Raw genomic sequence first — 27,111 nt, forward strand, 5'->3', positions numbered from 1 at the left:
GAGTGGGTGAGTAGACGGGCAGCGGAATTTTGAATGTATTGAAGTTTACTGATGATTTTTGAGGGTGAGCCATAGAGGAGGCTGTTGCAGTAGTCCAGACGGGAGGTGATGAAGGCGTGGATGAGGGTTTCTGCAGCTGTGAAGGAGAGGGATGGACGGAGACGGGCAATGTTTTTGAGGTGGAAGAAGGCTGTCTTTGTGATGTGTTTGATGTGTTTGTCGAAGGAGAGGGTTTGATCAAAGATGATTCCAAGATTCCGGATGTGAGGGGAGGTGGATACTGGGAGACCATCAATATTGAGGATGAAGTTTTGGGTGGATTTGGTGAGCGTTTTTGGACCAATGATGATGATTTCAGATTTGTTGCAGTTGAGTTTGAGGAAATTTGATTGAAGCCAAGATTTTATTTCAGTGATGCAGTTTGTCAGTGTAGAGTGTGTGGTGGTGGAGATTGACTTGGTGGAGACGAGGAACTGGATATCATCGGCGAAGCAGTGGAAGTTGAGACCATGACGGCGGATTAATTGACCAAGGGGGAACAGGTAGCGGATGAAGAGGAGGGGGCCAAGGACTGAGTCTTGGGGGACACCTTGGGGGAGGGGAGCGGTGGGGGATTTACAGTTGTTAATGGAGATGAACTGGTGCCTGTCAGAGAGGTAAGATTTGAACCAGGATAGGGCTGTGCCGGTGATGTTAAAGGAGGTTTCAAGTCGGGTGAGGAGAATGGAGTGATTTATGGTGTCAAAGGCGGCGCTGAGGTCAAGTAGGATGAGGATGTTGAGGTTGCCAGCGTCGGAGGAGAGGAAAAGGTCGTTTGTGATTTTGAGGAGCGCAGTTTCAGTACAGTGGTTAGAGCAGAATCCAGATTGGAAGGTTTCATACAGGTTATTGGTAGAGAGGTGGTATTTGAGTTGGGAAGCTACAGCACGTTCCAAAACTTTGGACAGAAAGGGTAGGTTGGAGATTGGTCTGAAGTTGTTTGGGGTGTCAGGGTTTAGACCAGGTTTTTTCAGAATGGGGGTGACAGCAGCGATTTTGAGGGATGGCGGGACGATGCCAGTGGACAGGGAGGAGTTTATTGTTGCAGTGATAAGTGGAGAGAGAGCAGGAAGGCAGGCCTTGACAAAGCTGATGGGGATGGGGTCCAGAGAGCAGGTGGCAGTTTTTATTCCTGTGAAGAGGTCAGAGAGGTCGGTGGTGGAGACTGGGGAGAACTGAGGCAGGGGTTGACAGGATAAGGGGGGGCAGGTGGTTTGTGGGGGAGCAGGTGCGTTGGTGGTTAAGGTGCTGTAGATGCTGTCTATTTTGCTTTGGAAGAATGAAAGGAAAGTGGTGCATTTGTCAACTGTGAATGATTGGGAGATGGTGTCCAGGGGGCTGAGGAGTTTGTTTATTGTAGAGAAGAGTGCTTTTGGGTTTCCGGAGCCAGAGTGAATTATTTGAGAGTAGTAGGTGGAGTGGGCGCGGGAGAGGGCATCTTTGTAGTGCTGCAGGTGGTCTTTGTAGGCTTGGGAGTGAATTGTGAGACCTGTTTTGTTGCGGAGTCTTTCAAGTTGGCGGGCATGAGTTTTCATCATGCGGAGTTCGGGGGTAAACCAGGGAGCAGAGTGGGTGAAGGAAACTGTTTTGGTTGTTCTAGGTGCAAGCTGGTCGAGGCAGGAGCAGAGAGTGTGGTTGTAGTAGTCAGTGAGGTCAGAAGGGCTGTGGAGGTCATCGAAGGGAGAGGCGGACATTATTTCAGAGAGGGAGGATGAGAGCGAGGTAGGTGAAACAGAGTTCAGCTTACGGAAGTTGATTTTGCGTTTTTGCCTTGGAGCTGGGGTGGGAATGTTGACGGACATGGTGATGGCTAAGTGATCAGAGAGGGTGGGGTCGGAGCCAGAGAGGTGATGTAGATTTAGTCCAGTGGAGCAGACAAGGTCCAGAATGGAGGGGAAAATAATTTCACATAACCTTGGCACATACCTTCCATTATTTAAAGCCTTCTCAAAACCCTTATCTATCAGTCATCTTAATCCCTGCTCTGCATTTGCAAAATAACTTCTCATTATGTTAAGAGCACCAGACAAGTGGTTGAAGTAGTTCCAGTTTAAAATTGGAATATATCCATAATTAGCATACTAATACCGTGCATAAAATTCCATAAAATGGATGAACAATTAAATCATTTTTATTTAGCTAATGCAAATAAATTATTTCTTCAATACTTACATGACAGTGTATGGATTCCATCACTCATTAGTACACGATACCTTGGGGGCCCATTTGTAATTCGTCGAATACTCTATAAACAACAGGATAAATTGCTTACAGTGCAGAGGTAATATTGTCCATTAATAACTATATATAAATAAATGCATCAGCAGACAAAAGGAGCCTATTCCAGTAGAGTCACCACCCAAATGGACTGCGATCATTAAAAATTTGAGCATTTCATTTCTGTAGTCACAACAGGTGCTGGACCTCAATTTTGTGCTTACAGCTCAAAATAAAAGGATAAATTACATATTACTCATGTCGCAATTCAACCTTATTTACCATAACGAGACGGAAATTTTTAAAGTGCAAATTGAATTTCTACAATCTTCTATGCGAGTTTAAAATGTTTTGCTCGAAGACAGCACCACCCACAAATCTGGCAAGCTCTCAGGAGGAATTAATCACCGTAGCGAATTCCTGCTAATTGTGTTTGCTGTTTGCAGGCCTTTGAAGCGGTTTTAAAATTTAAGCTGCCTCTTTTGAACACAAAGACACCAATGGAAACATTTAAAAAATATTAAAATGCAAATTTAATTGACAAAGAACTAGCAACTGCACTCCCAGTGAACCAGCAAATGATTCTGTATATTTTGCATTGTAAACTAAGTTTAAGTAATACTTAATTAGGTTACACACAAAATATTTTCAGTTGTATTACCACAAAACAAAGATTTAACACTTTTGTTTTTACTGATCTGGATCAGAGTTTGCATTTACCAAATTGTAAATAAATACTTCAAGGCTACCGAAGTAGCTGGATTGTGAATTGCACTCAAAATAGAGAATAAACCAAGCGTGGGGGGCTGAAGGGAGATCTTGAGCAGACGGGGTAGAGGAGTAGCCTTATAGAAGGTTTATAAAATTATGGAGCCTAGATAAGGGAATAGCCAGTCCCCCTCCAAATAAAATAGAGGTGTCTAAACGTAGGTTTAAATTAGGGGAAAGATTTAAAAGAAACCTGAGAGAATGCTACTTTTTCCCCACACAGAAGATGGTGCATACATGGAAGGAGCTGCCAGAGCAAACCGTAGAAGTGAGTACACTTAGAGCATCTCAAAGACACTTTGACAGGGTCATGGATAGGAAAGGTGGAGGGATATGGGCCAGGGACAGGCAAGCTTCGTTACCCAACTTTTTAGTTTTAGTTTTAGAGATCCAGCATGGTAATAGACCTTTCAACACATCGAGTCCATGCTGCTCACATATTCGTTCCATGTTATCCAAGTTTTGCATCCTACATAGCAGGGTTAATTTACAGAAGTCAATTAACCTACAAACCCACATGTCCTTGGAATGTGGAAGGAAACCGGAGCACCCGGAGAAAACTTACGCGGGTACAAGGAGATAGCTCTATGACACAGAGAACTATTCATTTTTGGCAATAGTTTTCAGCTATTCTAAGCCAGGCTGCATTGGCAAGCCACCAATAGTACTTGGGTGATAAAGCACAATATATCCATTAAATAAAACTCCAAGATACGTGCAAGAAAGCACAAATGTGGACATCCTGAACTGTCATTCTGTTTATAAGCCTGTTAATGTTAAACGCACTCTGCTCTTCTTGCAACATGAACTTCTGACAAGGTCCTGACAATTCTGCTGAAAAATATGGCATCAGACTCTGTGCCCGATTTGACTTAGTGCAAGTTTAGCAATAGCATTCATTTCATTAGAGAGTGATTGCTGTAAAGGATAGAGGCGAGTTTAAGGTAATTTATGTTTCTGTTTGGAATCGCATAATTCAGTTTTTCATGTTTTAATTTTAATCTTTTAAGTGTCAATGGTTAACACAACTTTAATATTTCAAATGCTTTTGAATGTTGCACGCTTCAAAACATCCAAATTATTCCATCAGCTGCTTCACCAGTTAGGAGTCATCGTGTCCTACAATGTGGAAATAGGCAATTCAGCACAACTAGCCCACGACAGCAAACATGTCCCATCCATGTACCTGTCTAAATGTTTCTTAAACGTTGTCAAAACATTTCTGAGATTCATAAATCAGGAAGCCATCGCTGATCAGGGCAGAGGGCCTTAGGAAACAAGAAGCTCATCACTCAGTGGAAATGTTGGGTCATTATGGAAGGAAGTTTCCCCTCAGGAGATAGGACATATACCCTATGGATAGGACAGGTTTGGAGGGATATGAACCAAGCGCAGGCAAGTGGGACAAGTGTAGCTAAGACATGTTGGCCGGTGTGGGCAAGTTGGGCCGAAGGGCCTGTTTGCACACTATGACTATGACTAGGAGAAAGAAATAGGTCACTCCTGCACTCTGCACCAATGCCCTACAAGGAACATAAAAAGCAGTGAAAAAAACTCCTACAATGGCCAGGGATCACTGCAGCTTGATGGATTACAAGGTTTGGATTTGTGATCTGGAACTTATTAATTTTTCTTTCTTTGAGAGGTGTTTCCCAAAGTATAAAAGGTTGTCCACATTTTCCAGGGACCTCATTGGGAGTGGGAAAGATCACCACGGAATCTTTAGAACTTGCAATAAACATCTACAAATCATTCTTGAATACGCTTAAATGTCAATGATCAAACAGAGGCACATACAAGTATCGTCTGTATAAAGCAGTTTGACAAATTGTGGTTGAGTGATTTTTGGTTCTGCAGTCGAAGTTGAACAGTTTCCGATTAATCCTGTAGCGGCAAGGTTATTGGAGGCAAGATACAACATTACAGCGTGATTGAGAAAATAGAGCAAGGATGCAGCCTTGCTTGACATCAGTCTTTGAAGCTAGGGTCGACGGTGGTCCCCTTGGTTAAAATCTGTTTGTATCCCATTAGGAAGACATAAGACAGATTTCTGAGGGCAGCAAATTTGAAAGGAACAAAAGGCGTACAAGGTCAAAATCAGCCGCATACACTGGCTGATGCTGTACTTTTTCTGCTCAAGGTGAAGATCATATCCATTGTTATTCTACACAGACAGAATCTATAATGATTTAGGGACCAATTGTTCAATCACCGAGGAAAAGCAATTGAGGAGGACACTTGTGATGGCTCTGCCAACCCAAGGAAGTGCTGTGAAGACTCGGCAGATGATTTGGATTCCCGGTAATTCAGATCTATCCAATGAGAGATTAAACAGAACAGAGCAATACCCACTCAAGTAGAAACACATGGGGTGGCAATCTTATAGCAACATGCAAAACCCTTATGTAACTTGATTACTTTTTGGAGGGGCGGGGGGAGTTAATCAGGATGATATTTGCCATGGTTGAGATCCAAATAAAGGAAAGGCTATTTAGGACTGTGATGAAAGAAATGGTATCACCAACAGAATAGTGAAACTTTGGAATTCTCTAACCTAAGGCACAAGTGGATTCGTTGTTAAGTATATTCAAGGACAGAGAACTTTGATATTATCAAAATTATTTGTCTGTAAGTGAATAAAGTCCCTTGCAACAAAAGATGGATCGTTAACAAAAGGATGATTTGGCAATTGATATGCCTGACAAGTGTTGATAAAGGCAAAGCTGTAGACATTGTATATATGGATTTCAGCAAGGCATTCAAAGAGGTTCCGCATGGTAGGCTGTTCTGGGCGGTTGCATCCCATGAGATCTAAGGAGATAGATGAATGGATAGAAAAGTAGCTTCATGGAAAGCAGAGGGTGATGGTGGAAGATTGCTTTTCAGACTGGAGGCCTGTGGCGCATGGTGTGCCTCAGGATTCAGTGCCGGGCCCATTGCTGTTTGTCATCTATATCAATTATTTGGATGAGAACATACATGGCATGATTAGCAACTTTGCACACGATACAAAAGTGGGTGGTAATGTCGAGAGTGAAGATGACTGAAAAATAGCAGTAGGATCTTGATCAGTTGGGCCGGTGGGCTGAAGGATTGTTGAGAAAATTGAATACAGAGAAATGTGAGGTGTTGCAATTTGGAAAGACTAACTCGGGCAGGACCTGCACAGTGAATGGTAGGGCTCTGGGGAATATTGTAGAGCAGAGGGATCAGGGAGTGGAGGTACAAGTGGTTGTTAGTTGAAAATGGCACCACAAGTAGATAGGGTGGTCAAAAAGGCTTTTGGCACATTGACCTTCATCAGAGTATTGAGTACAGTTGTTGGGAGGTAATGTTGCAGTTATACAAGATGTTGCCACATTGAGTATTGTGTTCAGTTTAGGGCACCATGTTATAGGAAAGATGTTGTCAAGCTGGAAAGGGTGCAGAGAAGATTAACGAGGATGCTGCCAGGACTCGAGGAACTAATCTATAGGGAGATGTTGTGCAGGCTTACACTCTGTTCCTTGGCGCACAGGAGGATAAGAAGTGATCGCAGAGGTGTACAAAATCATGAGGAATAGATTGGGTAGACGCACAGGGTCTCTTGCCCAGAGCTAGGAAAATGAAAACCAGAGGACATCAGTTTAAGATGAAGGGGGGGGAAATTTAATAGGAACCGGAGGAATAACTTTTTCCACGCAAAGTATGATGGATGTATGGAATGAGCTGTCTGAGGAGGAAGTTGAGGCAGGTACTATTGGAATGTTTAAGAAATATTTGGACAGGTACAGGTTTAAAGGTATGTAGGCCAAACACAGGTAGGTGGTGCTAGTGTAGATGGAACATTGGTTGGAGTGGGCAAGTTGGGCCAAAGGCCTGCTTCCACACTGTATGACACACTCTCCCTCTATGACTATCCAAATGGTGGTACAGGGGTGCAGCAGTAGAAATGCTGTCTCAGCGCCAGAGACCCGGGGTCTGTCCTGACTTTGGATGCTGCCTGCGTGGAGCTTGTACGTTCTCTGTGTGACTGAGTGTTTTCTCAAGGCACTCCGGTTTCCTCCCACATTCCAAAGATGTGCAAGTTCATAGGTTAATTGGCCTCCGTAAATTGGCCCTAGCGAAAGTGAGATAATAGAACTAGGGTGAACAGTTGATCGATGGTTGGCGTGAACTCGATGGGCCGAAGGGCCCATTTTTATGCTGTTTCTCGAAACTAAAGTGGCATATTATAGTTCACAAACACAAACCATTATTTTCACTGTTACAGGACTTACTTTTATGCATAACAATACACCTTTCCATAATGGCTAATCAGTGGATCTAATTATAAAGTCATTAGCTGAGCATGAATTAGGTTACTTACAATAACTTGTAAAAGTGGCTGTGAAGGAGTTCCCCCTTGAACAATTGACTGCAAAACAAAGTTGAAGAGTTATTAGTAGAGATAAACTTTGCTTTTACCACAAGAATATACAATCCAAGACATTTGATTTAATTCCCCCCTCAACTCCATCCAAGGACCCAGTCTTTCCAGGTGAGACAGAGGTTCACCTGCACCTCCTCCAACCTCATCTATTGTATCCGCTGCTCCAGATGTCAACTTATTTACATCGGCGAAATCAAGCACAAGCTCGGCGATCGCTTCGCTCAACACCTGCGTTCGGTCCGCGTTGGCCAAACTGGTCTCCCGGTGGCCGAGCACTTCAACTCCCCCTCCCATTCCCAGTCTGACCTTTCTGTCATGGGCCTCCTCCAGTGCCATAGTGAAGCCCACCGGAAATTGGAGGACCTCATATTTCGCCTGGGCAGCTTGCAGCCCAGTGGTATGAACATCGACTTCTCCCACTTTAGATAGTTCCTCTGTCCCTCTCTTCCCCTCCCCCTTTCCCAGATCTCCCTCTATCTTCCTATCTCCACCTATATCCTTCCTTTGTCCCGCCCCACTGACATCAGTCTGAAGAAGGGTCTTGACCCAAAACGTCACCCATTCCTTCTCTCCTGAGATGCTGCCTGACCTGCTGAGTTACTCCAGCATTTTGTGAATAAATACCTTTGATTTAATACACAGGTGAACATTTTGATTCTCAACTACTTCACGCTGATGTTGATAAAGGAATTTACAACACATGGCTCACAAGCGTTACACCAGTTTTACAACTGTTGCACCATTTATTTGACATTATGGAAGGCTGTACTATTTAGTACTTCCCCCAAAACAAATTTCCAGAATTCAGACTGCAAACATAAAATCGAAGTTACTCAGCATAATGTGAAGGTATCCCTCCCATTTTTACATGATACAGTCACATTGTGGTTACATTACAGAGATTAATATCTAAAAGGTATGTACCATTGACTGCAGAGTTTAAACTTGTATCGTGATTTAAATTTAACAGATTAAATAGACCTAGAATTAGAAGTTATTATCAATAGTGACAATCACTAAACTACTGGAGTGCTATTAATAATCCATTCAACTCATCAAATTACATTAAAAAAGAGTAAAAGTTCTGAAATGCACCTTTTTCCAATCACTAATTCTGCCAATCTCTACTTCGATCTCACTTGTGGACAATCCATCTCAGAACTTTCCTTTCCCTTCTCTTTCTTTCTCTACTTCCACCTCGGGGGATAATTTAACGACCAATATCCATTACAAGTGCACAGACTCCCACAGCTATGTTGACTACATTTCTTCCCACGTACTTCATGTAACAATTCTTTTTCATTCTCCTGTTTCCTCGGGGTCTGTCATATCAATTCTGACAACTACAACTTCCACAACAGTGTTTCTGAAAAACCTGGCCTTTTCTGCAACTGTTTCCTTCCCCTCCACCATGCTCATCAAAACATTAACCATGCATGGCCCAATCACCCCGTTTTTCTTTCATTCCCTCTCCTCTCTTCCAAAACAGAGGCAGAGAACCAATACTTTCACCCCACCAGTCTTCACATTCAATCGATCATCCTCCATAACGTTTGCCACCATCAATTTGACGTCATCATGAGACACATGTCCCCTCTCGAGACTCCCTGGTTCACTTATCCATTCCTGCAAATAGCAACCCCTTTCTTACACAATCATAAATGATGCAATACATGCACTTTTACCATCTCCCTTCCCATCACGCAAGGAGATGCAGAAAACAATTTGTACTTCTTCCGATTTAGTGTCTTCCTTCTCCTACTTCCTCCCCAGCTGTGCTTTGCAATTGAAGATGCTCATTTCCACCCTGGCTTTTTGGGCTGCAAGGTGACTAATTGGCCCAGTGTGGGAATTGCACTCTTCCACAGGTGGAGAGTGAGTGGGTAGTTATGAGGTGGTCCACTCCTTCTGCCTCTTATGCTCCAAACCTCCAGATTCTCCATACTACTCCAACGGCAGCGGCTGACTAGCAGTCTGTCCGTCTTTTTTTTCCCTTTTTTGTTGTGTGTTGGGATGGTTTTTATATATATTTTTTTTGGTTGTGTATGTGTGGGAGGGGGTGGTGGTGTGGGTGGGTGGGTGTGGGGGGGTGGGGAACTTTTCTCTTCCTCACGGCGCGGGGTGCGGCTCGGCTGCGGGGCCTAACATCGACCGCTGCGGTTCGGCCGCTGGACTTTACATCACCCGGTGCGGCTTGGCCGCTGGACTTTACATCCCGGTGCGGCTTGGCCGCTGGACTTTACATCCCGGTGCGGCTTGGCCGCTGGACTTAACAGTGCCCGGTGCAGCTCGGCTGCGGGGCTTAACATCGCCCGGTGCAGCTCGGCTGCGGGACTTTTCACCGCTGGTGCGGCTCGGCTGCGGGACTTAACATCGCCCGGTGCGGCTCGGCCGCGGGGCTTAACATCGCCCGGTGCAGCTCGGCTGCGGGGCTTTTCATCGCTGGTGCGGCTTGGCTACGGACTTGACATCGCCCGGTGCGGCTCGACCACGGGACTTAGCTGCGCAAGGCTTGGTCGCGGGCCTTTCATCGCCCGGTTCGGCCGCGAGACGTTTCAGCGCCCGGTGCGGGGACTGTGCGGGTCGGTCGGGGACGAGCTGTCTGTCCGTGGGCGTGGGGAAGAGAGTGGAAGTTTTGTTGCCTCCATCACAGTGAGGGGGTGTTTGGAGTCACTGTGATGGACGTTTGTGTTGGGGTTATGTGTCTTGTGTTCTTTTTTTTCTTCTATGACTGCTATGTAGTTTCGTTCGGTACTTCGGTACCGAACGACAAATAAAGCTCTGTTATACCTGTTATGTTCCCTTCCACTTCCATCAGTCAAGGAATAAGGGTTCCCTAGCGTAAGTGGGAATGTTTCATTTCAGAGAGGCTTTGACTATATAGTTGAACCATCATCTCATCTGCCAGAAATCTCTATTCATAAAAAGGCACAGAATAGAGGGTACCACTTGCAGCGTGCATCTCAAGCCAAAAGAAAAACTCAGCCATGTCTCTGTAAAAGACCTCAAGATTCCTTGGAAATATAAGTGGACTGACATCAATACTCAATTGAACATCCCCAGTATTTAAATTTTGGTTACACTCAGTTGGTGATCTTCTGCAGACCACATCTTTGCATGCCCAACAAAGGAATCCCATAACAGACTCTGATGTAGTGTATGGAAACATAGAAAATAGGTGCAGGAGTAAGGCATTCGGCCCTTCGTGCCAGCACCGCCATTCAATATGATCATGGCTGATCATCCAAAATCAGTACCCGTTCCTGCTTTCTCCCCAAATCCCTTGATTCCGTTAGCCCCAAGAGCTAAATCTAACTCTCTCTTGAATACATCTTTTAAGTGCTTGCAGTTTGATGGCCTTTTAACTGGAAAAACAAACGCAGATCGGATGATCACTTTGTGGATCATCTTATCTCATCTACAAGGGAGTCCCTGAGCGTTTACTTTAACTCTCTATCTCATTCAACTGTCTTTTACCTCCTATACTGTTTCAACAAAGCTCAACTCAGTCTCAAAGAATAGCATCTTAGCTTCTGACAATTACATTATTAGTACTTAAATACCATCTGATGACTAGCTTTACCAGTTCTAATGATACATGTCAAACTATAACCTTAAAATATTTTTACTTTCCACATAGGCTTCCCACTTTGCTATGTATCACCAGCATTTTTCTTTCATTAACAAAATATGTCTGCATATGGTACCAGACCTAACAACGTGATTGACTCATGAATATTGTCAATTTAGAGGTAATTAAAGAATAAATGCCAACCTTTCCAATGACATCAACATCCAATGTAGATTTTCACTGTTCAAAGGAAGCAGGAAAAGAAGTACAAAAACATTTTCCACACTGGAATGTGCCTAAATATTTGATTTTAAATTATGTTTTCTTGATAATTGTATTCTTTATTGCATATTTTTTGTGATTCTCCTAATGGAATGTCAGTCACATACAGGTTTTTGTTTACTATTGACATATTACTTGGTTTCAGAGTCAAATGTCAAGAGAATTAAGAGCTTTTAATTGACATATGCACTGACAACAGAACAATTAAATTCTTACTTGCATGGCATAACAAGCCTGTAAACACAATGCCTTCAGATAATATAACAAACAAAAATTCAATAAATTAATAACAATACTAGTGCAAACCCCCCCCCCCCCCCCCCCCCGTCCTTAGTGCAACCAAAGATGGTTCAGGTTAGTGTGCAGTGTTCAAGAGCCCGATGGTTGTTGGGAAGAAGCCATTCTGAACCTGGTGGGCATGGTTTGCAGGATCCTATAACTTTCTGCTGATGGTCGGAATGAAGTGAGAGCATGGCCAGGGAGATGTAGATCATTGATGATACTGGCTATCTTGTTGAGGCAGCGTCTCTCATAGATCCCATAGGGAGGTCAGTACCTGTGATGGATTGGGCGGGGTCCATCACTCTTTGTAATCTCCTTTTTCCTGGGCATTTGAGTTGCCGAACCAGGGGCTGTGATTCAACCAGTCAATATACTCTCTACTGTTCACTTGTACAGATTTGAGAGAGTATTCATTGACATACCAGATCTCCTCATTGTGCCAATGACATAGAGGGGTTGATGGGCTTTCTTAATGATTGCATCAATGAACTGAGCCCAGGTCAGATCTTCAAATTCCTGCCTGAGTCGATCTCCAAAATAGTTGGCTTTCTCCACGAAGACAACAGGTTGGTGGTTCCTCTGCTTTCCCCTTCTAAAGTGAACAATTAGCTCCTTCGCCTTGCTGGTGTTATAGACAATAGGTGAAGGAGTAGGCCATTCGGCCCTTCGAGCCAGCACCACCATTCAATGTGATCATGGCTGATCATTCTCAATCAGTACCCCGTCGCTGCCTTCTCCCCATACCCCCTGACTCCGCTATCCTTAAGAGCTCTATCTAGCTCTCTCTTGAGCAAGATTGTTGTTCTGCACCATTCAATCTCCTTCCTATACCAAATCATCATTACCCATTATTCATCTAGCTGTGGCATTGTCGGTGAATTTAAAGACAATGTTGGAACTATATCCGGCTATACAGACATGGGTATGGGGTGAGTAGAGCAAGGGATTAAGCACACAGCTTTAGGTTCTCTTGTGCTGATGGTCACCAAAGAGGAAGTGTTGTTGCCAATTCGTACTGATTGTGGTCTGCCGGTAAGGAAATCGAGGATCCAGTTACACAGGGATGAGCGGAGACTCACAAAGGGAATACCAACAACACACTTCAAATAAAAGGCCGAGTATTAGTGCTGGGAGCAACAGCACCAACATACGAAACCAACACAAAGACCGATGCATGCCCCAGCTCTCAGAAACCGTGAATGACGGCATATAGAACACTGCATGCCAGTACTGGGAATCCAGGAACAGTAATCTTGTGATTAAATGTGAATTAAATGGGTCTTCCCCAATAAAGCTACTCATTTCTCCAGATTGGAAATCTGTAGCTGGAGGAGATGAAAACCTGTTCTGGTGCACCTTGCACATGCATGCCCTGGAAAAGCTGAAACAAACCACCTATTATGGTACAACTTTAAACAGTCCATTTTAATCACCAAAAATAGTTTAAAAGATTGCACCTTTTAATATGTGCAATGTCAAAAGTATTATGCACCTTGTTGTGACCTTCAGTTACCTCACAAAGATGAAAAGTGAGCTGCTAAGTGGATTATCGCACCTTAGCATTAATTGGCAGTGGTCACAATGGTGACCCCATGGCAATCAATCTGATCAGGAGGCAGCAAATTGTTCCGTAGGCTTGAGTATTCTGCTGAATGGAAAGAACTTGTTCATCACTGAAGACAACCTGATTTTTATTTCCCTGTTGGCACTGACAACATCCAGGCCAATTGTCTGGATGATTTCAACTGCAGTGACATCAGCAAAACTCAATCATACCCTAACTATTCATTGGAACAGTAAAAGATGTCAAGTTGCATTAAATCTTCAGTAACCTTTCAGATGGAGCACCACTATAAAAGACAATCTAAAATCAATCAGGAAGACCAGTGTCTTTCTCTGATCAGTCTCTATAACCTAAAGATAGTTCAGAGGTTGACAATGGTTTATGGAAGCTGAATATGAAACCATTGACGCCAACAAACATTAATCTAAGAGGGATTATGCAGGTTGCGGAACTGCGATTGGCGCACTGGTTGTAAACTGGTAGGAATACTCTCTAGAACATCTGCAGGTGTACAGCAGAGAGCATATTGACTGGTTGTGTCTCAGCCTGGTTCGGCAAGTCGAATGCCCAGGAAAGAAGATTACAAACAATGGTGCACACCACCCAATCCACAATGGGTATTGACCTCCCCACACAGATGGAATCGATAGGAGGCGCTGCCTCAAATAGACAGCCAACGTCAGAGTCCCACACCAATCTGACTACGCTCTCATTTCACTCCTACCATCGAGAAGAAGGCATTGGAGTCTGAAAACTGTGACCACCTGGTTCAAGAATAGCTTCTTCCCAACATCCATCAAGTTTATGGACTATCCTTAGTTGCATTAAGGACGTTGGGGTTTTTTTTGCACTTTTATTGGAGTTATTAATTTATTGAAGTTTTTCTATAGGCCTGTCATGTTGCTGCAAGCAAGAATTTCATTGTTCCATTATTGATACATATGACAATTAAACACTGTCGACTCTTGAAGCAATGAAAATAAACATCAATGGGTTCTTCATCCACAAAAGCTTTTCAGAAAGTAAGAGAATCAGAGGGAAAAGTGCCAACCGTGTGAAACAATGCAAAATTACACCGTGTGAAGAGCCAGGATGAATTGTTCCTTGCCCAGGAATTCTCCAAGATCATCATCTGATCCAGAGCCCACTCTGTAAAGCAGAACAAGACATGTCCGTGCTCCTTCTAAAACGTTCACAAAGAGAGTTCTGTGATCAACAGCCTGTAGTAAAAAATAGCTCAGTAATGTTCTGCCAGTGTGACAAATAAGAAATCTATAAATCCTTTCATCTTCAGCTGAACAATCCTAAAGGCCATAGAGAGCACAGCGTCCTATAACCATCTCTTCTGGAGGTTTTAAATCACAGCAAGCAGAAGAGTCTTGACAAACCATTAACCCTGGATGAACCGATGAGGTCAGTGCATTCCTTCAAAGAATGCAAGATTCTTGGAAATGACAGCTCCAGTTGAGTTACACTTGGCCTTGTGGAACTGCAAGTTGCTCTATTTGGCAATTTTCAGAATCCATGAGGAAGGAAATTATCACCCTTATCTATTAGCAGGATCAAGAGTATGGAGATCATAAAACAATCCATCTCACGTCTTGATGTCGATAACAAGATTTTATCCAAGGTCATTGCCAATCATGTTAAAGCTATTTGAAGGCTAGTGATTCAACTAGCTCATCCTTGAGCCAATAGACAATAGACAATAGGTGCAGGAGTAGGCCATTCAGCCCTTCGAGCCAGCACCGCCATTCAATGCGTTCATGGCTGATCACTCTCAATCAGTACCCCGTTCCTGCCTTCTCCCCATACCCCCTCACCCCGCTATCCTTAAGAGCTCTATCCAGCTCTCTCTTGAAAGCATCCAACGAACTGGCCTCCACTGCCTTCTGAGGCAGAGAATTCCACACCTTCACCACTCTCTGACTGAAAAAGTTCTTCCTCATCTCCGTTCTAAATGGCCTACCCCTTATTCTTAAACTGTGGCCCCTTGTTCTGGACTCCCCCAACATTGGGAACATGTTTCCTGCCTCTAATGTGTCCAATCCCCTAATTATCTTATATGTTTCAATAAGATCCCCCCTCATCCTTCTAAATTCCAATGTATACAAGCCTAATTGCTCCAGCCTTTCAACATACGACAGTCCGCCATTCCGGGAATTAACCTAGTGAACCTACGCTGCACGCCCTCAATAGCATGAATATCCTTCCTCAAATTTGGAGACCAAAACTGCACACAGTACTCCAGGTGCGGTCTCACCAGGGCCTGGTACAACTGTAGAAGGACCTCTTTGCTCCTATACTCAACTCCTCTTGTTACGAAGGCCAACATTCCATTGGCTTTCTTCACTGCCTGCTGTACCTGCATGCTTCCTTTCAGTGACTGATGCACTAGGACACCCAGATCTCATTGAACATCCCCTCTTCCTAACTTGACACCATTCAGATAATAATCTGCCTTTCTATTCTTACTTCCAAAGTGAATAACCTCACACTTATCTACATTAAACTGCATCTGCCATGTATCCGCCCATTCACACAACCTGTCCAAGTCACCCTGCAGCCTTATTGCATCTTCCTCACAATTCACACTACCCCCCAGCTTAGTATCATCTGCCATAACCATTAGGAAGATCTCTGATAGTCTTTTGCTTCAGTATTCAAGTGAATGACTTGGAAATTGATGCTTGAATATTGACATTCATAGTGACGTCCCAGTTCTGCAGCACGACCATCTAGATTATTATGTTGCCATTTATGGGATCTTACATAATACGTACAACAGTACAGCACAAGAGTGGTCCTTCACCCCACAATGTCTGTATCAAACATGATGCCAAAGTAACTAATAATTTTTTGACTGCATGTGATCCATATCCTTCCATTCTTTGTATATCCATGTGCCCATCTAAAAGCCTCTTAGAGATGCCACTATTGATTCTGCTTCCATCACCACCTCTGGCAGTGCTTTCCAGGCACCCTTTCAATCACTGTTTGCAACTCAACCTATTGTGATGTTGCCTGCAAACTTGCTAACCAACCCATTTTCATGTCCAAGTAGTTTATATATCTCAAGAGGTCCCTGCATAAATCCCTGTGTAACATCACAGATCACTGACTTACACCCGGAATAATATCCTTTCACAATTATGGGCAGGCCAGTTTTGAATCCAAACTATCAAGAAACTGTTGATCCCATGCATCTTAATCTCCTGGGCCAGCCGACTAACAGATCTTTTGTCAAAAGCCTTACTAAAATTCATGTAGACAACATCTATTGCCCTATCTTCAATCACCTTTGTCACCACTTAAAAACAACACTCAGGTTAGTAAGGCATGACCTGCCATGGACATGCTGACGGTTCTTAATTATCCCTTTCTCTTCCAAAAGGAAGTAAATCCTATCCCAAACAAATCTCTTCAATGGCATCCCTACAATTCACAAGGCTCACTGACCTAAAATTTTGTGGATTACCTCTAGTTTTCTTCTTAATAGGAACGACATTTGCTACTCTCCAGTCCTCTGGGAACTTGTCTGCGGCTAGGGAGGATATAAAGGTCTTTATTAAGGCCCGTCTAGTCTCCCCTCTTGTCTCTCAATAACCTGGGATAATTCCCATCAGGCCGTGGAGATTTACCCACCTTAATGCTTTAAGAAACTCAACAGCACTTCTTTCTTCATCTCAAATTGCCTTAGCATATTAGTAAATCCTACTCTGATCTCACTATCCATGACCTTCTCATTGGTGAAGACAAATGCAAAGTACGCACTTGGTACCATGACTCCAAACATAAATTCCCTGATTTATCCTTTTGGTCCTATCCTCTCCCTACTTACCCTCTTGATTCTAACGTATAAAATGACTCTTTAAATCAAGTTCCAAACATTTCATGGTCCCTTTCACCCTTATAATTGCCTGCATAATTGTTTTCCCACTTGCTTTACTTCCCCACAAAGGTTGTGTCTAATTTTGTCTTCCTCAACCTTACTTACACTTCCTTTTCGGCCAACTTGACCACCTGGTCATCCTTGTCATCCTCATCTCTCCGATCATCTGGTTTTTAAACGACTCCCACGTGTCTGATGTGGACTTGATAGCTGCTCTCAAATTACTCTCCTGCACCTGCCTAATATTGCAGTAGTCTGCCTTACCCCGACTCCATACTTATGCCTATTCATAACTATCTTAAAGCTGAGAGGTGCAACCATTGTTCCCAAACTGCATTTCCACTGAAACATCCGTCACCATGCAAACAAAGCCAGCTATTTTCCCACAACAAAGTGTACGTTAGGAGTGAATCCTTTACTACAGAGTACTTTTGTGTAACAGTTATATACCAAGTCACCAGGCCCATCAGCCCAAATCATCCGTGCCAACCAAGTGGCCTAACCAAGCTAGTTTCACTTGCCTGAACCTTGACAATATTCCTCTACACCTTTCCTAATCAGGTGTCCAAGTGCCTTATGTGTACTTGTTTCCACTATTTCCTCAGCAGCTTGTTCTCCATATGCACCAACCTATGAGAAAAAGTTGTCCCACAGGTCACTTTTAAATCTTTTGCCCTTCTTACATTAAACCTATACCCTCTAGTTTGTTTCCCCAACCTTGGGAAAAACATTTTGATCATCTTCCTTAATTAAACCCCTCATGATTTTATAAAACTTTGTAAAGGTTTCCCCAGCACAGCCTATCCATCCAAACCCGCCAAATCACAAAAGGCACAATAGGGGGATTGATCGGCAGGCGAGGTCACACCTCCTGACCAGTACGGTTGCCACGCAACGCCTTCTGGAGTGCAAGTGGTGGACTTCAGGTAAGCACTTACTATGGCTGCCATTGAAGAGTTGTGATATTTATTTAGTCTTTTTCTTCTATTTTATGTTTGGAACGACTTCTGTAGTGAAACAATTCGTCAGTCCTAATTTGAGAGGGTGTTGCAGTTGAATATTGCAGCTGCCCTTTGCTGCAGCTCGGCTTCCCCGGTCTTCTCCCATCAGCGCGTCTCCGGCTCCCTCCCGGCGCTCAGAGTGTCCCGACACATCTCCCCGTTCCTGCGCTCCTCCAGGCTCAACGCCCCTGCTCTGCGCCTCGCTTTCTGCGGATCTTCGGTCCCTCGCCGCTCCTGCTGGCCCTCCAGCCCTTCTCCCCGCTCGCCATCTCCGTCAGCCAGGCTCCGTCTCCACTTGGCCGACGTTCAATTCCTCGAGGCTGCGGCCGCCGAGCAGGGCCTGGCCTGGTCCGCTTCAGCTCCCGCGCCCGGCCCAGATCTCGCTGCTGTTCGGACTCCGCTGCCAATCAGCCTCTCCCCGGCTCCTCTTTTGGCTCGACACACCGCTTCTTTCTCCTCTTCTGGCTCGACACACCACTCCTCCTCCTCTTCCACCGCCTCCCCTTCCAAGGCCATCGATCACGGCTCCCTGGGCCCTTCGCCCTCAGGCCCCAGCAGGTTGCCGACCTCCAGCGCTCGCTGCTTCTGCCCCAGCAGACCCTCCGGGCCCCTTGGCTCGGGTTCTTTCCGCTGCTCCTCCCAGCTCGCTCAACCCAGTCCTTTACTCCTCCTTCTCCTCCTCCTCTTCTTCTCCCCCACCGGCCAGTGGCCCTGTTTCTCAGCCTTGCTCTCCTGCCTCCCTTCCTGGCCACGTTTCCCCTTCTTCCGCCGGCTGGCCAGACGTCTTCCCAGCTGCTGCTTGGCAGTCCTTCTCCCAGTTCCTCTTCCTCTACCGGATCTTCCAGCTTCTTCCCCATTTTTTACAGCACAAAAATTGACCATTTTGGCACTTTTTAAAGTAAGTAGGTACGTGTTGCATGTGTTACTAGTGTATGCTGGAAACTGCCATGTCCTCCAGATGGCTTGAGCGACTCCGTGCGTCATGCCCTTTGACCTTAGGTGCAATCACCCTATAGAAATACAAGTTTCCAAAGGAGATGACATTATCCAAATTCTGCTCACTTAAGAAAACATTGACCTGGAAAGTTCAGCTTCCCTGCTCAGAGATACTCTGAAATATTTACATTTCACCCCATGTCTGGGGAAATATGGCAATACCAGATCTGCGTAGTGTTTTACTCCAGCTAGGGGTCTGGGGCCTGTTTGGTACAAACTGCCACAGGCAGTTCCATACCCACCCATTCACCGAGCCTTATCATAACAAACAGGGCTTATTAAAGTACTGTCCAGTGCATGGCTGCTTTACATTTCACTTCTCTCAAACTAACACTAACGTCTAAAGAACATGAGAAAGCGTTAATTAGAAAGAAAATGCCAACTGCGGTGCTGGCGTGTTGTGTAACCAGCAACGTAGCCACGTTTCCAAGAGGTTAATTAAGAAGCTGCAGACATACCGCAATAGCCCCCTCGGACAATCTGGCCGCCATCTCTCCGCCCTCCAAACAGATTTAATGTTTCAGCAGCCGCTCGCACTCCCGTTCTGGCGCCAAAACCTCCTCCACAACTCGCGCGCTCCCTCCAGCCACGGCGCATGCGCACTGCCAACACTTCCCACGCAACTCGGCTTCACTCCGCTCGCTGCGCAGGCGCCGGGACTGCGTGCTGACGTGGGTGGCTCCGCGGGCCGAGCTTTGAGAGCGCGGCGATGGCGCGGGTCGGGGACGTTGGCACAGCACGATCCCACGATCGAAACCCTGACTTTCTCTCCAGGTAGTGCAGTTAGTTCCACCGGTTGGATCATAAACATGATCAAATAAACGTTGGTGAAGAGCTCCGCTCTGGTAAATAGTCCTACGGGATGTCGCGCAAACCATCTGAGAGAGAGCTTGATTTTGTCAGAATGTGCTGAAGTAGTTCAGTGTCAGGCAGCATCTGTGGAGAGTCAATAGTGTTTTATTGTCATGTGTCCCGAAACAACAATGAGATTCTCCTTCTCCACTGCCAACAATGGACCATTGTGGGCTCCACCTTCCTTGATCATCAGGCTGGCTTTGATTTGTTATTTGCATACCTTTCATTCATCTGTTCTTTGCACCTTTTCATTTCTCTCGTCCCCCTCTCTTCTGACTTTCAGTTTGAAGAAGGGTCTCGACCCGAAACATCACTTATTCCGTTTCTCCGAAAATGCTGCCTGACCCGCTGAGTTACTTTTTTTGTCCTTTTTCATAAACCAGCATCTGCAGTTCCTTCCTACACAATGGAATTATTACATGCAGCAGCTGCGTAACGGTTTGTAAACATATTCTCAATAGATAACAGTATAAACAAACAAAATTCTATTAAGTTCAATTAAGAAAAAACAAAAAATGCAAAAACAAAACAAAGCCCAAAATCCCTCGTGCAACCCAGGCAGCTCGTCGTGTAAGAAGGAACTGCAGATGTTGGTTTAAACCAAAGATAGACACAAAATGCTGGAGTAACTCAGCGGGACAGGCAGCATCTCTGGAGAGAAGGAATTGGTGACGTTTCGGGTCGAGACCCTTCAGAATAGTTAGGGATAAGGGAAATGAGAGATATAGACGATGATGTAGAGACAAAGAACAATGAATGAAAGAGATGCAGAAAAGTAACGATGAGAAAGGAAACAGGCATGTTAGCTGTTTGTTGGGTGAAAACAATAAGCTGGTGCAACATTTTCACCCAATAGCTAACAATGGCCTGTTTCTTTTATCATCGTTACTTTTCTGCATATCTTTCATTCATTGTTCTTTATCACATCACCGTCTGTATCTCTCTTTTCCCTTATCCCTAACCAGTCTGAAGAAAGGTCTCGACCCTAAACGTCACCCATTCCTTCTCTCCAGGCAGATCGTAGTGAGAGATAAGTGTACAGTAGCTTGATGGGTGTTGGGAAGAAGCTATTGCTGATCCTGGATGTTACAATTTACATTTATTTCCAAGAGGAAATGCAACGTTTTGGGTGAGAACCAGCATCCATTACAACATCTGCAGTTTCTGGATTCTCCTTTGGTTTCATCAATTGGAATTATAAGGTGGCACAATTGTGCTGATGATAGAGACCTGGGTTTGAATCTGACCTCTGGCCTTGTCTGTGGAGTTTGCACGTTCACCCTGTGACTGGGTTTCCTCTGGATGCTCCGGTTTCCTTCCACATCCCAAACATGTGCTGGTTTGTAGGTTAATTGGCTTCTGTAAATTGGTCCTAATGTGTATGGGGTGGATGCAAAAATGGGTTAGAAACAGAAACATGGAAAAATAGGTGCAGAACTAGTTTGGAAGAAATTAACAGGGAAATTAAAGGGAAAGGAAAAGCGGAGGCTTCGAGGTTTGCTTCAAGAGACTTTATTGCATGATATCATGGAGAGATGGCCTCAGTTAACTGCTCACCAGTTCTCTGACTTTGCAGCAGATTTAGCCGACAGTTATATTGTGCAGTAAAACTTTTTTTTTGTTAGATACAATTATCTTGTTATTACAATCTACTACATGGGTATCAATTATTTCATTTGGCATAACATACTTTTTATTTATGTCAATCGTATTCAACAACAGATGGTTAACACAAGTCAAACATAATACAAGGGCATCTTGACATTATTCTATCTTATCTTCCGCGCCACTGCCGCCTCTTCGAGCCAATCATAAGCCCCCATTTACTGCAACATTTCTACGCTACTAGCGGTAGGTGACCTACCCAGCTAGTGCTGTGCTGTTTTTTTTTATCACAATAGTTACTGACATTACAGGGTTAACTATTGTGATCCAGCATTCAGTAACTCTCCACTGAGAAACAGGTTTCCTTATCTCTGTTACATTCTCAGAAACAGGTACAATGTCAATTCTAGAAGGGACTAGACGACCCGTGGACCTGTTGGATCCAAACCTCTCCTGTGGGCCCAACAACCCTCCCCCAACTGACGACCCGTGAACCCATTGCCGGCCGGGGACGGGCAATGGGGGAGAGGAAAGGGGAGAGGGAGCCACTCACCCCGGCCCCCGGGCGGCCATCACGGAGGCCCGCAGCAGGAGAGCGGCCGCAAGGTGCTGCTGCGTGTTCGTCCTGCCGGCGGCCATCTTCTTAGGCCTTCTCTCTGACGCCGCGCTGCACCAAGGGAGCAAGGTCCATGCGGCACGAAGGGAGGAAGGTCAGGCGCAGGGCACGCCAGGAAGGGCAGCGGTCGTCCCCGGCAACCCTCCCACAATTGCGCACGCGTGGCGGCCATCTTACCGTTGTGACACAAGATGAACACTTAAGTATTAGATCAATGGGCCCCAACTGCGCAGGCACGGACCCGTTGGGTTCCCGTTGTGATGTTGAACACGCAGGCGCGGCTGAGGGGCGCGGCAAGTGGGAGCGAATTATTAAAGTTTAAAAGTCATTAATTTTTTTAATATAACAATTTGAACAAAACTTCCTCCCCTCCCATTCCCCCTCCACCCCCACTCCCCTTCCCCCCAATCCCCCCCCCCCTTCATTCCCCCTACCACAGCAAACCCTACCGATCCGTGGACCAGTTGGCGGCGAAAGCCACTTACCTGTGGCCTGTGCATGCAGCGCTGATCGCTGGCGAGCGGTGATGACAGCGAATGGCGGCTGGGGCCGGGCGGGAGCTGAAACTACACCTCCTGGCGGGCAGTGCAGCGGCGGGAGGCACGCACAAGATGGCAGAGCGGGAGGAGGAGGAGAAGAAGGAGAGCGGCCGCCATTTTTGTGGAGTCGTTGATGAAGGAGACGCGGGAGGAGGAGGAAAAGAAGCTGCCCGCTGGGGGTTGTAGTCCGGTGATCGTCCGGGGCACTGGGCTCGGGCGGGAGCAGGGACCCGACGACGCCGTCGGTGGAAGTGGGCGCTGGAAGAGACGGAGGGGAACGATGAGACGAAGAGGACGACGACCATCTTTCTGCTGCTCTGAATCTTCCCCGGGTGCGGGTGAGAGGAAAGGGGGGACGGAGCCACTCACCCCAGACCCGGGTGGCCATCTCGGTGGTTAGCAGCAGGAGAGCAGCCGTCCTGCCAGCGGCCATCTTTTGCCTTCTCTCTGGCGCCGCGCTGCTCCGGCGGGGGGGAGCGCAATTAAAGTCGTGCAGGTCCCATTGTGACGTCACACGCTGAAGATCTTTAAGAAATCGGTTTGAAAGGTAATTTTTAAACTTTAAAATCTCTCTAACTTTAAAAATCTAAGACCATTTTAAATTGAACTTTTCATTAACAGTTGCCAGGACAATGGTGATTAATGTGGTGCTAAAATTGTGGTGCTATTTACCGTTTTGGACGTAGACCCACAACTAAATCTCAGAGATGTACATACATATATATATATTATATATATATATATATATTCACAAGATCAGAGATAGATAGATAGACAGACTGACTGACTGACTGTCTGCACTGGTCCACGAGAGATGCCAGTTGCCACATCCGCACACCCTTTTGGTACCTTGTTTAATTCCGATCAAAATTAATTAAATGAAGATTTTAATTTTTTCTTCGACAAGTAGGCCATTCGGCCCTGATGTCCTTCCTCAAATTAGGAGACCAAAATTGCACAGAATATTCCAGGTGCGGACTCACCAGGACCCTGAACAACTGCAGTAGGACCTCTTTGCTTCTAAACTCAGCAGTACAGCTGGTGTGAACGGGTGATCGATGGTCGGCATTGACTCGGTGGGCTGAAGGGCCTGTTGGCATGCTGATTCTTTCAACCAATCAATCTATCAATCAATCAATTAACTAACCAACCAATCAATCAATCAAGAGAGCTGCAATCGATCAATCAATATGAATTCACCCTCTGTACTGCATTGGAATGTCAGCCTGGAATCTTGTCGTCAATATTGTGCAGTCTGAAATAGCACAACCAGGTTCATCATTCGAACTGCTAAATGCAAAGTGCTGGAGCAACTCAGCAGGTCAGGCAACATCTCTGGAGGACATGGATAGGTGATGTTGTTGGGTTGGGACCCTTCTTCGGACTGAATATGTTCTCAGTTCTAGCTCGAATTCTACTTTATTCAAAATATAATCTTAGTCCATTTGAAATTCTGCTGCCTTTTTCCTATCTTGCTGCATGCTTTGCTCACTTGTTCTTGGTTCCTTCACTGATCAAGGTTGCCAAATATGATTGGGGCTATTTCTGGAGATTTCAGCAGATTACTTTCTGCCTCTAGCCATCCTGCACAGACAAGCAATTCTTTTCCCTGTATCCAATTATTTTTACAAGTAATAAAGTGTACAAAACATGAAAGAACGTTCCATTTTTATTACAGCACAGTGAGCATTTGTTTTACAAACAGCAAGTCAAGGTGTCAAGAGCTGAATCTAGTGCAAGGGAGATGGTATCTTTTGTTGACCTATTTTTCCTGTATGCAAATTGCAAGGGATCAAGAGTCAAGTGAGTCAGAGTGTTTGTGTAGGAAGGAACTACAGATGCTAGTTCAAACTGAAGATAGACACAAAAAGCTTTTGGAGAGAAGGAATGAGTGACGTTTTGGGTCGAGACCCTTCTTCGGACTGGTTAGGGATAAGGGAAACAAGAGATATACACAATGATGTGGAGAGATAAAGAACAATGAATAAAAGATATGCAAAAAAGTAACAATGATAAAGGAAACAGGCCATTGTTAGCTGTTTGTAGGGTGAAAATGAGAAGCTAGTGCGACTTGGAAGGGGGAGGGATAGAGAGAGAGGGCTACCTGAAGTGAGAGAAATCAATATATATGTGTATAAATATGATACTGGGACATAGACACCCAAAAATTAATTGTTGCAAAAACCAATGCAAACACATTTATTTACAAGTTTGACAACCGTCTGACTCTATCAAAAAGAAAGAAGATAGTTCCACAACTGCAAGTAGTCTTTTCACGTAATGTAAAATTTACCACACAAGTGTTAACGTATGTAACATGGTGTCTCAATGGCATTTGATTGCAAAGGTAGAACTTCTTTTTTCTAATTCATTAAAGTGTAGTTATACATCCTATCCGTGGCAGTCCACAATGAAATTGGACAGTAAACTTCTAACCTAATTATGGCTGTGTAATACTAGATTGATTAGAGGACACCGTTACATACATTATCTATGCAAGGAAAGATTAAGTTTAGTTCCATTTCTGCATGCAGTACATCAAATAACCATTTAATATTCACTTTAGAGCAATGTTCTCCTCTCAACTGTTGGCTTTTAAAATAGTAATACTTTCCAGTTTTAGGATAACAGTTTGTTTGATGGCAATATCACGTATGTAACGAGGACACCAAATTGTGGCATACAATGGAGTGTGTAAAATTCACTTCATAATATGGAAGAATGAATTTATGTAATATAAAATGGAGTTGTCTACTGATTAACCTTCTTAATATTACAGTGAAGGAGTGGCAAGAACTTACTATTGCTTGTCTTTGGATTGTATTACTGGTCATTTTGAACTACCCGTTACATCACATAGAGGTATAGATCGGCCACTAGGGTAAAACAGGCTTTCATCTGCAGGGCATCGGCACGCTTATTTACAACCGCGGCATTGTTTGCCCAATGTATGACCCGGCGCAAACATTGCCGCGGCAGTAACTAAGCGTGCCGAAGCCCTGCCGATGATAGGCAGTTTTACCCTAGATCTACTGACAAATACATTTAAACAAGAATTTAATGTGACTTTGGTCATATACCCGATAACTCACGTACAAATATTACTTAATTGTTACACTACTTATTTTACGAATTAAAGTGGATGAGTGCATACACCGACACGTCAAGCAATTAAGAATCGCGTTATGTATGTACAACACCAAAATCAATATGTGGGACTACATGTCAAACAAAACATCAAAATTCATCCTAGTATATCCCCCAAAATACATTTAAAATACAAACAAAATCTTACCTTTCAATACGCCAACAGGATTGTGTCTGATGGGCTGCGTAAATGCTTTAATTAGGAAAATTACGCTGGACAATTGAACGTCTCCTGTACGTAACCAGCAGATGTTCCAAAGATACGAATGGTCATCAGGCTGCAGCACCGTCAACAGAAAATTGATACACTACACTTTCCCGCGGTTTCGTTCCAGACAGCAATGTTATTGTTTTTATAAGTTGACAGTTCCACCAGACATGAAAACAGCGGGTGAACTATGCCTGCTTATGTACGTAATGATTTGGACACGGAGAACAAAGTAAGCACAGTTTGTCTCCTTTGCTTTAAAGTATGTTGAGTTAAGAATTTTGGAACATGTATTTTTTTTTACTTGGCTTGGGCATCATAGAAACAAATGAATATCGATCCGATATATATTCATTTTTCATGATTGCCAACGGCATCTTACGTATGTAACTCTCAGGACACGATGAGTTATGTACATGAGCATGATATTTTTTGCTCTCCCACATGAATATGTGCAACTACTTTCTCCAAGCCAAGTCGGGTTTGGAAAGGCATATCAAACGTCCTCAAAAATATTTGGTCTAGACAAATGTAGGCCATTACGATTACACATTACACATAAATTATGATGTGTAAAAAATGTCACATTTTCGTGTCCAATTATGGGTAAAAATCAAATACAAATTTGAATTTTACAACAGTTGAAGAAAGTCTGGAACCATAAGTTTATATTATGTATTACATGGCTATATGAAGTACACACACAAGTAAAACTTTCCCATCAAGTAAACAGAATACACTTTTGCATACAAATAAAAATAACATTAAAAAATCTCTCCAGTATCATATTGTTATACATATTCATACCACTGGGCTGTAAGCTGCCCAAGCGAAATATGAGATGCTGTTCCTCCAATTTGCATTTAGCCTCACTCTGACAATGGAGGAGACCTAGGACAGAAAGGTCTGTGCAGGAATGGGAAGGAGAATTAAAGTGTCTGGCAACTGGGAGATCAGGTAGGTTCAGGCAGGCTGAGCGAAGGTGTTCCACGAAACGATTGCCCAGTCTACATTTGGTCTCGCCGATGTATAAGAGTCCACATCTTGAACAACGGATACAGTAGATGAGGTTGGAGGAGGTGCAAGTGAACCTCTGCCTAACCTGAAAGGACCGTCAG

The 27,111-nt window shown here is 44.3% G+C and overlaps 1 protein-coding gene across 1 annotated transcript in view; it reads right to left on the bottom strand.

Annotated features, from left to right (window-relative positions):
* The window catches only part of rpa1 (replication protein A1), an 84,531-nt gene extending 64,912 nt beyond the window's left edge, over nucleotides 1–19,619 (bottom strand). Inside the window, exons 1-3 of the mRNA XM_078422043.1 lie at nucleotides 19,482–19,619; nucleotides 7,373–7,420; nucleotides 2,212–2,284 (exon numbers count right to left, since the gene is read on the bottom strand). Of these exons, the coding sequence (XP_078278169.1) occupies nucleotides 2,212–2,284; nucleotides 7,373–7,420; nucleotides 19,482–19,514 (154 nt within the window). The 5' untranslated portion in view covers nucleotides 19,515–19,619. The remainder of the gene's footprint in view (nucleotides 1–2,211; nucleotides 2,285–7,372; nucleotides 7,421–19,481) is intronic.
* Nucleotides 19,620–27,111: the final 7,492 nt, after the last annotated feature.

The sequence above is a fragment of the Rhinoraja longicauda genome, chromosome 26 (assembly GCF_053455715.1).
Source record: "Rhinoraja longicauda isolate Sanriku21f chromosome 26, sRhiLon1.1, whole genome shotgun sequence".
Lineage (NCBI taxonomy): Eukaryota > Metazoa > Chordata > Chondrichthyes > Rajiformes > Arhynchobatidae > Rhinoraja > Rhinoraja longicauda.